Source organism: Nicotiana attenuata, chromosome 11 (genome assembly GCF_001879085.1).
Source record: "Nicotiana attenuata strain UT chromosome 11, NIATTr2, whole genome shotgun sequence".
In the NCBI taxonomy this organism is placed as follows: domain Eukaryota; kingdom Viridiplantae; phylum Streptophyta; class Magnoliopsida; order Solanales; family Solanaceae; genus Nicotiana; species Nicotiana attenuata.
Genome location: NC_031999.1, coordinates 50,035,395 through 50,047,075, shown reverse-complemented (window position 1 = coordinate 50,047,075; position 11,681 = coordinate 50,035,395). Strand labels below are relative to the sequence as shown.

The window sequence follows — 11,681 nt, the reverse complement described above, 5'->3', positions numbered from 1 at the left end:
TTTATATTCATTTCCCCCTTTGCCATTTGTATACAATTTGCCTAAAAGTGATAGCTAACTTTGCAAATATGCCCCATTATGATGAATTAAATATATGCAACAAAAGAAGAGCAATTAAACAACTAGAATTACATTTCAATCCCAAGCAAGTTAGGGAAACAAAAGAGTGCAATGCTGGAGTAAACATTGTGGTTAACGACCTTGAACAAGAAAGACATCAAATATTACATATTGCATCTTCTATCTCCTAAAAAACCACACCAAATCCTTTCTTCTCAAAGTTTCCATAGAAATAGTGAGGGATTACTTACCAGTGATTACTTTAACACTTATCCAGCTGTCAAATGTTCATATTAATTAGTTAAATAAGAGAAAATATTTTTGTAAATTTCATTTTTGTGATAAATAAAGTAAAAGAGAACGATACTAAACCTAAACTAAATATTTACGCTAAAATGTGTAAAATCTTGGGGAGGGTCAAAACTTACATGTCTACATTAATAATTTTGTAGTGGCTAAACTAAATAATAGATGAAACTTGAAATAATAAGTAATTGAGATTTGAGAATTTAAGAACAATAATATCAAAGAGAATTGAGAGAGAATTAGAGTAGTAAGAGAGTAAATTGTGAGAAAAAATGAAGAAGAAGGGGGCTATTTATAGGTTTTAAAAGGTTAAAAATATTTTTTTTCAATTATTAGAGGTGGGAGGACTATATTTTTAATGTGGGAGGCCGAAATGGCCATTTGTGCAAAATCTGGCCGTTCCCCAACGGTCATTCCTGAATTTGACCGTTGGCAACGGTCCAATAATTTAAAAAAAAAAGAATTTTGTAATGGTAACCGGGCTGAACCGGGCTGCAGCCCGTTAACAGGTTAGCAGGCTTAGCGGGTTATGGTGCACTGTTATCCAAAATATGTTCGTCTAAAACCCGCCCGCCGCCTAACTCGTCCCAGCCCGCACCTAAACGCTACAGTAACGGGTTGAACTGGGCTGACCCGGGCCGAAGCGGGTTGAAAACGGGTCAGCTCGGCCCGATTAACACCTTTAGTTGGGCGTGATCACTAACCATCAATAAACTTAAAGCATTTATTAAATTGCTACGTAAAAAAAGAAGAACTAGATAAAACAACTTAAATATGCTTGTTGAGGTATGTAGAAAAATTAAGGGGTCGTTTGGTTAGGGATATGAGATAGAAAAAGATATCTCATGGGCTTGGGATGTCCCATGGGTTTGGGATAATGGGATTAGCTACCACATTTTATATGGGATAGCTAATCCTACCATTTTAATACAAAATGATTCCGAAGACTAAGTAATACTCATATTCAAACGATGGATAAAATAATCTTGTAGTTTATCCTAGAATTCTTATCCCTCATCTCACTAACCAAACAACCTCTAAGGGAATATATGATGTAGATGTAACCTATAGGCTGCAACTTCATCCCAACTATGAGCACTAACAAACTTAATTATTTTTATTTTGGTCATTAATGTTTGCGGCAATTTTTCCCAATAATGCAAGGTATTATAAAGATATTATTTAGTTACATCTCAACCAAAGAGGCCCTTCATATACATTACTATTTACCTTAGTTGTCTTACTATTCATTTTCCTCTTACTACTTTTCGAAATTCATGTAACATACTTTTAAATCTTCATATCAACTTTTAACTCTAGTATGTTTCAAGTTTTCAGACATAAAATTCACATGATTTTTAAAAAAAATTGAGAATGATAATCATCATCTCACAAAAAATACTTTTCGAATTTTTAAAAATTCTTTTCTTCAATATTAACAAATACTGAACCTATATATTTGTAAATACTAAAATACTCTTCTCGTTTATAGCCAAATGTGGTATAATAAACCCATGAAAATCTCTACCTTTAATCGGATCTAGGATTCGAGCGCCAACAATAAAAAAATCTTATTAATAAACGCTTCTTTTTTAATAAGTCTTTTGCGACGTAAAATCTAAATTAGTCGGAGACTCAAACTAGATATTAAAACAAACAAAAAAAAAAAACAATCCTATGAGAGTGTGCCACTTCAAAAGTTCATGTTACCCTACCTCAAAATCAACAACCTAGCAATATGTACACAATAATTATACATACCTAAAAAGTCAATCCTACTTTTCTACAAATCATAAATTCTCTTTGGTTCTTTTAGGTTGGCACTCTCCAAAAAGTATATATATAACTCAAACCCATTTATTTTTTAACCCTTTTAACTCTCTCTTCCTTCTTTCTCCTGAATCTAATTCCTATTCCTTTCTCTCTGCTCACGAACATGGCACCACATCTATCTCCCCGCTTTCATCGCTTTTCTTTAATAAAAAATTAAATTCAGTCCAAATAAATAAATTAAATTAGAAAAAAAATACCCTTATAGATCCCATTTGACCCTAAAGACAAAACCAGAAAAAACCCTAGTTGCTTTCCTTTTTGTCACTTTCTATTATATCAAATCACGAACTCGTATTCTGAATCTTATTTCACATTCTTTGATCCAAAACCCTAGTGCTTTTTTTGAGTTCATTTCATGTATATGTCTTAAATGAGGCTTTTTTGGAAATGTACGAGGATATTTATAATCCTCTGTTTGTTTGCTGTTTCCGTTACAACTCCAATTTTATTGCTTTCTTCACATAGACTTAGACATCTTGGCTCTGATGGTAATTATTTTATTTTATTTTACTAGTTATGTGGATTTTTGGGGTTTTTATTTGTTCTTGTTAATTTGATCTGATTGGTTCTTTTTTTGAATTTGTGTGCAGGATCAAAGGAGTTTGTTGGAGATTTATCAATTATTGTAAGATTTTTTCCTTATTTAGTCGATTTTATGTTGTAGGTATTGCTTGTTTTGGTTTATTGCTGAGCATCATTGATTATTTTGAACATTTGATTTTATTATAGTAAAGTGAATAATATTGACATGAGATGAGTTTAAATGGAGTAACGTGGTGGTCAGTGAGGATTCATATAGTCGAAAGCAACTTGTTTGGGCGTGAGGGATAGTAGTAGTAGTGGTTGTTGTTACAGTGCATTTGCTAATAAGCAATAAAAGATTTTGAACATTTTATTCAAAGTTAAGAATTTTTATTACTTGCTATTATTATTTTTACTATTAGTTTATTTTGTATAATATTGGCTGAGATGAGTTTATATGAAGTAACATGGACAGTGAGGATTTATATATAGCCGACCCAAACTTGTTAGGGACTGAGGCTTGCTTCTTGTTGTTGTTGTTGATTTTATTCATGTATATTTTCTAGTAAGCAATAAAGATTTTTATTTTGGAAAAGATCAGGATCAGGCCGTTAATGGTCTGATACTTTCCATTATCCTATCCCTTTGAAAAGGCAAAGATTGCAGAGTTTTTTTGTGAGCATTATCTCTCTATTAATCGCGACAGTTTTTGACTGGACCAATAGTTTACTACTACTAGTAGTAGTAAATAAAAATGGTGAAATAATAGTTAAAATGTTAGTTTGATAGAAAACATCGTATCAAAGTTTAAAATTTGAACAGTCAATTAATTTGGATTCTTGAAAGTTCTGTAAATATGGAAACGTGTCACACATTTTTGGGATGTTCGGAAATGGAGAGTGTGTCATGTAAATTGCAACAGATGGTGTGTATTGTACACAATGTCGATATGATTGAGATTTTTCTATTTGGATTTTGATTGAAACAGATGGAGTATATTGTATACAGTATGATCTGATTGATATTTTTCCATTTGGGTTTTGATACTCCTTTTCAGAAGCAAAGGTTAGAGGTTCAGGCGCTTAATGCAGTTCAACAGGTGATATAAATATTACCCTTACTATATAAATTCTTACAGTTATGAAAGTCTACTTGTATACTTATGTTTGCAAACCTTTTTCTGTTGTTCGGTTTAGGAAGAAGGTCGAAGTGTCAAAGAACCAATCTTGGATGTCTACCGAGATGGTGACCAAAGTTCTGCAGTCAGTTTAGATTCTATTGATAAGGATGATAGTGTTGGCAAACCTAAGAATGCCAGCTTGTCGGGAATTGATGGTAATCTGATACTTCAGATTCTTTTGCTTTTTTTCTTTCTTTCTTGTCTCCGTTACTGTTTATTCTATAATTAGAAATTAATTGAATGCCTTCCTCCCTAATTTCAGTAACCACACATGCTCCGAAGAAAGAAAGTCAACCAAGTCTACCAGAGCAAAAAGTGGCCACAACTAGAGAAAAGGTATTAGTCTGTATGGAATTCTAATGCACGTGACAACTAATGATCTCGTTGATGTATTGTGAAATTTTCAACATCAATCTTTTCATTTATTTATTTTTTAGTTTGATAAATAGACTTCAATCTTCTGTTTAGTACACTAAAATTTCACAGAGACAGTTGGGTGGTGTTTCCTTATAAGGAAAGTAGTATTGGAATGATTTGCGCACAAGTAGATCGCAATGCTTATTGATTGACGAAGAATGCCACTGATGTTGCTTGTCCAGAATTTGTGACTAATCAATGTTTTAATTTCAGTTAGGTTAAAACTAGAATTGGTTATGATTAGATATAATTTCATGTGTTTTTTGCAGTTTTAGAGTTGCATATGCATGACTGCTGGATTCCCTTTCTTGTCGGTGTTTGAATTCTAAAGCTGTTGCTTTAATGGTGGTGATCATGTTGATGTGTAGTTAAAATCTGTGCCTCGTGCTTTTTAGAACACTTATCAAGAAATGGTTTTTCTAAAATAAAGTTAAATCAGCAAATTTAGACTTTGCATGCTCATGAGTGTAGGGAAGCTGTCAATGACTCAATTCGATTGTTTGGAGAAAAGACTTTTGTTTCTTTTTTTTCTTTCCTTAATCAAAAGAAGTGGTGACTCAAAGTTTCAAGGGATTTTATGGGTTCATTTATTATTTCACCTTCCGAGATTCAGCTGTTGCATGCAATAAATTTGGAAAAAGTAGAATTCTAATTACGATATTGAGGGTTTAAATTATTATAGTTTTCCCTCTCCTTCTCTTGTCCCTCTTTCCCCTATCTGTGTATATTTGATGTATTACTGCCAACAGAAATTTATTTTATGTACTTTGTTCGTATAAACTGCAAGCTCCTTCTGCCTTTGTGATCTCTTGATTTCAGTTGGTCTTATTGCAGGAAAAATCCAGGCCAGAAGAGGTTCAACGTGGTCAGAATGTACAGTCCCATCCACGGAGAGCATTAGATGAGAAGGTAAAGGAGGTTAAAGATCAGCTGATTAAGGCCAAAGCATTCTTGAATTTTGTACCACCGGGTAGTAACTCTAATTTTGTGAAAGAGATAAAGCTACGAATTAAAGACTTGGAACGAGCTGTTGGTGAAGTTACTAAAGATTCTGATCTGTCAAGGAGGTAAGATAATATTTTAATTGCTTCGCAGTAGCCTAAACTCTTCTTGGCTTGAGTACTAGCTTTTATGAGTTATGTTTTGTACCTTTTTTTATAAGTTATGTTTTGTACCTATTGAGTCTGAAAAAATATTTGAGAAGAAGGTTAAAATGGTTAAATGGAATTGCAAATAGATTGGTGCTAAAGTTATCTACTTACACAAGACTGACATTTACTTGATATTAATTTATGAACGGTTGAGAAAAGATTGGTCAGTCTTGTAACCAAGCGTTTAATGTCACCAAGTGGATAATTTATTTGGTTATTCGCTCAGTCTTGTAACTAAATGCTTAGTGTCGACAAGCGAGTTCTTTTCTTGATTATTCACTCAGTCACAGTTATTAAGCTGTGAATGGATGTTTGGAAATAGAAGTGCGTCCAGAAAGTGACAGTAAAGCTAACTTTATAAAGTAAAAGTGGTCCGGCGGTGCTTTTTAAATGGCAAAAGATTGATAAGGCATTGATGAGTGTAAAGGAAAACTTTTACCTTTAGGAAAGTATATAAAATTTGATAGAACCTAAAATAGGAAAGGGTACTGTTTGCCTTGGGAATGAGGAAGTAGTTAATATGATGTTTATATGATCTAAGAACAGTTATGTTTCTAGGGCGATACAGAAGATGAAAGCCATGGATTCAACCCTGTTGAAAGCCAGTAAACTCTTTCCTGAATGCTCAGCAATGGTGAAGAAACTTCGTGCAATGACATATAACGCTGAGGAACAGCTTCGATCGCAAAAGAATCAAGCTTCCTTCCTTGTAAATCTTGCTGGACGAACTACCCCGAAAGGCCTTCATTGCCTCTCCATGAGGTTGACCACTGAATATTTTTCTCTACCGCCTGAGGAGCAGGAACTGCCTGACCAACATAAATTTCAGGATCCAGATCTGTATCACTTTGCTGTTTTTTCTGACAATGTTTTGGCATGTTCTGCGGTTGTCAACTCAACTGTATCAACTGCTAGGGTGAGCTGCTCCACAATTTTCTTATTCTTGCCTTTCATTTTTCTTTTTAAAATCTATTACTCCCTCTGTCCCAATTTATGTGGCGGTGTTTGTCCCGGCACAGAATTTAAGAAAGGAAAAGACTTTTGAAACTTGTGGTCTAAAACAAACTATAGATATTTGTGTGTATGTAAATCAATTCATTAAGAGCAAAGTAGGATTCTAAAGTTAATTTTTTCCTAAACAAGGAAAAGTTACATTCTTTTTGGGACCGACTAAAAAGGAAAGAGTGCCACATAAATTGGGATGTAGGACGTATTAGTTTTTCGTCCACATTCTGCCGTTACTTTTACTTTGTTTTTTCATTGAACTTAATCCGCAGTGACATTTTGATGATCAAGAATAGAATGTAGCTTGATGTTGGTATTTGTTGTATATATCATGTTGCAAGATGGTCTTTAGAGGAAAATTTTCATTTAGTGTCTGGGCTTACTAGTAAGAAGCTTTGGCTTCAGACCAGACGAATCCACTATTCATTTATGACAACACAAATAGCAATCATATATGGAAGGGCTAAACTTTAATGGTTTTATATTAAAAACTGTTAGGAGTATTTATTAATCACTATATATTTTGAAGACAAAAATTAAATAATCATGGTTGTGCATGAATTTATGGTACATGTTTATTTACGTGGCAGGTTCCAGAGAAGATTGTGTTTCATATAGTGACGGATTCTCTTAACCTACCAGCCATGACAATGTGGTTCTTGTCGAATCCTCCTGGCAAAGCAGCAATTCAGATCCAAAGCATAGACAAGTTTGATTGGTTATCAAACAAGTATATTCTGCAGAAGCAAGAGTCTCTTGATCCAAGATACACTTCCCCCCTGAACCACCTGCGTTTTTATCTGCCTGATATATTTCCATCTCTCAACAAGATAGTGCTCCTTGACCATGACGTGGTTGTGAAAAGGGATCTAACTGGACTTTGGCGCATCAACATGAAGGGTAAAGTGAATGGTGCAGTGGAGACTTGTCTGGAAGGCGAGCCTACATTCCGCCGAATGGATATGTTCATCAATTTCACCGACCCCCTGGTGGCAAAGAGGTTTGATGTGAAATCATGCACATGGGCATTCGGGATGAATATATTTGATCTGCAGGAATGGAGGAAACGAAACCTAACTGCGCTCTATCACAAGTACTTGGAGCTGGTATAGATCTATATCCTTTTGTTTGTTAAGTACTTGTGGAATTGACTAATGATAATTGATGAGTCATCGGGTAATTCTACAAGCATGGTCTATATATTGAAATAAATAGGATATCCAACCTTATATATGTTGCAGATAAAAAACATGAGTTAGGTTTTCATATATTATTAGATCCTTTTTTTTTGGGGTAAACTAGGGAACCCGCTGACACTACCCTTTGGGTGCGCCCTCGGTAAATCCCGCTCCAGTGCAATAGCTCATAAACCACACTGGAGAGGTAAACCGCACTAGGCATGCCCCGTGCAATGAGCTCGACCGAGAAAGCATGCAGGGGGTTTCGAACCTGTGACCTCCCATTTGGGGGATCTCCTGATATTATGTGTATATATATGCTATTTTTATTTTTAGTTGTTTTGCTATGTGCTCTTCCCCTTCTATTCTTCAGTTCCTCACTTTTAGTGCATGTCATGGTGCAGGGAAGTGATAGACCATTAATGAAAGCTGGTACTTTGCCAATCGGTTGGATGACCTTTTACAAACATACACGTGGTATAGATCGGAGATGGCATGTCTTGGGGTTAGGATACGAATCTGGTGTCAGACTGAACGAAATCGAGCAGGCAGCTGTGATTCATTATGATGGAGTTATGAAACCATGGTTAGAGATTGGACTTCAGAAGTTCAAGCCCTATTGGAAGAAACACGTTTGGTACGAACATCCTTATCTTCAACAGTGCAATATACATGACTAGCAATTGTATCCTTTAGTAATAGGTTGAGTTCCGCTTCACCACAATTACGTAGTGTAGTGTAGGAACCCCTTACGTTCACCTTATTCTTTCACATATTGATCCCACAATTTTTTCCTTGTAAAGTCCAACGTTTACGCCCACTATATTTCCTGCTATAAACACTCATAGAGATTTATCCCACACTAGCAATAACTTGGGACCTGATATTGCCATGTCCCTGAGATTCTTGTAATGCTTGGACTTGCCTGTATATTGATCTTGTAGAATGGTAAAAGAGTTTCTTTTGACTTGCCAGTTGAGATCAGATAAGAAATATGTTTCTTTGGGACATTGTCCTCACTTTTGACATATTGTTGGAGAGAATGGGATAGCTTTGGAAAGAACTTATAAGATGCATATTTTTTGGTTCAACAATCCTGTTTGTAAACTCACTGACATGACTAATTCAGATTCACAGTAGAAAGTGCATATGGGCCATTACACAATACTCAGTGGTATAAGTTGCAGCTCCTATGCGCGTAAAAGTATCATCTCATAAAGGAAAGCTAAGCCAAGCCATTAAAATTTTGATTCTAAAATGCAAATCAAATAATTTGGCAAAGAAATATTAAACATAGATTGTTCTTGAAATTAGCTCTTCAGACTGAAAACGACTGTAGGGTAAGTTCCTTGTTATCTTCACGTTGTACATTCAAGAATTCAATTTATAATCATCATAAGTGAATCTATGGATTAATGGATAAATCTATGTTATTGCTTTAAAAAGATTTATGTACCAAGATAATTAAGTTACAAATAAAACTCAGATGCACCACACTTCTAAACATCTGAAAATGGAAGAAACTAAAGACTATGGTTAGCTACACCCCTTCCCCTCCTCTACACTTCACAACCCCCCCCTACCCCTCCCCCCCCCCCCCCCCTAAAAAAAAAAAAAAAAAGAGGAGAAATAAAAGGTCTCTCTAACTATTGGCACATATAGACTTCAGTTAATTCAAACTGTAAGCGGACACAAGAGATCATTTCCTTCATATTTTAGCGGCCTCATTATCAAAATGCGTCCCTTTTCCGAAAGACCTTTTGAGCAATGAATTATGGGAGCATCCCTATTTTAGCCTTTCCCTTGATCATGTCAATTGGTTGAAAAGTGCTCCAGCTAGCTGAAACAGATTCCTCATTTTCTGAACGTTTGCAGTGAATTACAAAGGATTTGATTGTTGGTATTATCCCATAATCCTCTGTCCTTGTGCTTGTTACAATTCCTTTGCTACTTTTTGAAACGGAAGTTGAAACTGTACTGCAGGTTGCTCCTTTCTTGATCCCAATGCTTTTTGGAGGAACCACTTCTGCTTTGCCTTTTGCCTTGGTCTTTTTTGGTTTTACTGCAAGAAGATTGACCATTCATTAATCTCAGGGGTGGATCTAGGATTTGAACATTATAGGTTCGAGTGTGAAATTCTACCACAGCTCATTTGATTTTTCGGGTGGCGGATCTTTTAACACATATACGTACAAGATTTGAGACAAAGTTAGTGGGCTCGAATGAACCCATAACTTGTACACTAAGTCCGTCCCCCTTATATCTTCTGCATGAGCATGAAGGAATGATCATAGATAACATGAGATGTATAGTCGTCACGTTAATGAGGTTGGACCGTTGAAGCTACATGGTCGGAATGATGTTCAATTGAATTTCCTTAGTCGAAAAATTATGCTCCACACACAAATAGGGTAAAAACAAAATTGTGGTATGTATATATAAAATGTTAAATCTCCTTCACGTAAGAAAAGCTTCTAGTAACTGAAAAGGTTGCTTAAAAATTACTTTAGTTCTTAAGTAATTTGAATTCAACGTCTGTAGCATTCTTACATTATTAATACTCTTAAATTCTTTGATCCGCCACTACAGCTATGATTGTAGCACATATAACACAAGAAAATTTAGAAAAAAGGGAAAAATTTATAACGAATAGAGGACGATAAATAAGATGATCATGAAGGAATGATCATACAAGTTGTGAGATGTATAGTCACGTTATGAGGTGCGAGCTACATGGTCGGAATGAGGTTCAATTGAATTCTCTTAGTCGAAAAATTATGCTCCGCACACAAATAGGGTAAAAATAAAATTTTCGTATGTATATATAAATTGTTAATTCTCTTTCACGTAATAAAGGCTTCTAGCGTAACAAAAAAGGTTGCTTAAAAGTTACTTTAGTTCTCAAGTAATTTGAACTCATGTGTAGTATTCTTACATTATTAATACTCTAAAATTCTTGAATCCGCCACTACAGCTATAATTGTAACATATATAACACAAGAAATTAAGAAAAAAAAGGGAATATACATAACGAATAGAGGACGGTAAAAATTTACCCGCACCAGCAGATCTTATATGGTCAAGGGCACGCAGCAAAGCTGGATTCTCAACTGCTGATGCTAGAGCTTCATTTGGCCTCATGATATTTCCATTTCTTTTTGGTACTTTTGCAACCTTCTCCACTACTTCTTTGTCCTTTGTATCACTGAATTTCAAGTTACATGACCTTGGTTTCTTTGATGGTTTTGCAAATGGAGATCTTTCAGAAGCCATTAAAGTTGATTGATTAACCTAGAAAAATGGTGATACTCAGGTTCAAATTTCAGCGGATGCAAAATCACTAAGGGCCCGTTCGGCCTTAAAAAAAAATCACTTTTTTACCGGAAATTTTTTACTTTTTTCAGGATTAATGTTTGGCCCCGATTCAAATTTCACTTGAAGTTAAATTTCAGAATTTTTCGAAAATTTGAAAAACTGCAAAAAGTTGTTTTTCAAAATTCACTTTAAATCAATCACAAAAAAATTAAAAACAACTCCAAATTTCCAACACAATTCTAATTTTCAAATACCATTTTCACTAAAAAAATATTTTTACTTTTTTCGAAATTTCACGATTTTTATGTCCAAACGCCCACCAAGTGAGTTTTTTTTCCGTATATCCAAGTTGTAATGGACAAAACTAGTACATGTGCTAGTAGGAGGTAATAGATATCTCTTGGATTAGTCGAGGTGGGCGCAAGCTAGCCCCGACTACACCGGCGATTATAAGAAACATATGTACATACATAAATTAAACACCATCTAACAAGCATAGCTTAGAAAAATGATAGAGAAATTGAGATATATATAGAGAGAGAGGTGATCAACTTACTTACTATGAAGAAAAGAAAAGGAGAGAGATGCAGAAATGTTGTGTATTGTCAAGGGAAGAAGGAGGACTAAATAGTTGAAATGTGGAAAAGAACAATTAATATGGTGACATCTATAATTAATTCACTTTTTGTCTGCTCTTTTTTACCATTCAGCCTT

At 34.8% G+C, this 11,681-nt stretch overlaps 1 protein-coding gene across 3 annotated transcripts; it reads left to right on the top strand.

Annotated features, from left to right (window-relative positions):
* LOC109234502 (probable galacturonosyltransferase 6) lies at positions 2,223–10,020 on the top strand. 3 transcript variants are annotated; one of them, XM_019400524.1, is made up of 10 exons: positions 2,223–2,687; positions 2,790–2,824; positions 3,779–3,820; positions 3,918–4,056; positions 4,164–4,237; positions 5,138–5,385; positions 6,028–6,385; positions 7,065–7,580; positions 8,057–8,289; positions 9,636–10,020. In XM_019400524.1, the coding sequence occupies exons 1-10, from the start codon at positions 2,570–2,572 to the stop codon at positions 9,649–9,651; spliced, it is 1,779 nt and encodes a 592-aa protein (XP_019256069.1). In that variant the 5' UTR covers positions 2,223–2,569; the 3' UTR covers positions 9,652–10,020. The 3 variants fall into 3 exon arrangements, with proteins under 3 accessions (XP_019256069.1, XP_019256066.1, XP_019256067.1); XM_019400521.1 differs by lacking the exon at positions 9,636–10,020 and having other exon boundaries at positions 2,224–2,687; positions 8,057–8,660; XM_019400522.1 differs by lacking the exon at positions 9,636–10,020 and having other exon boundaries at positions 2,225–2,687; positions 5,153–5,385; positions 8,057–8,660.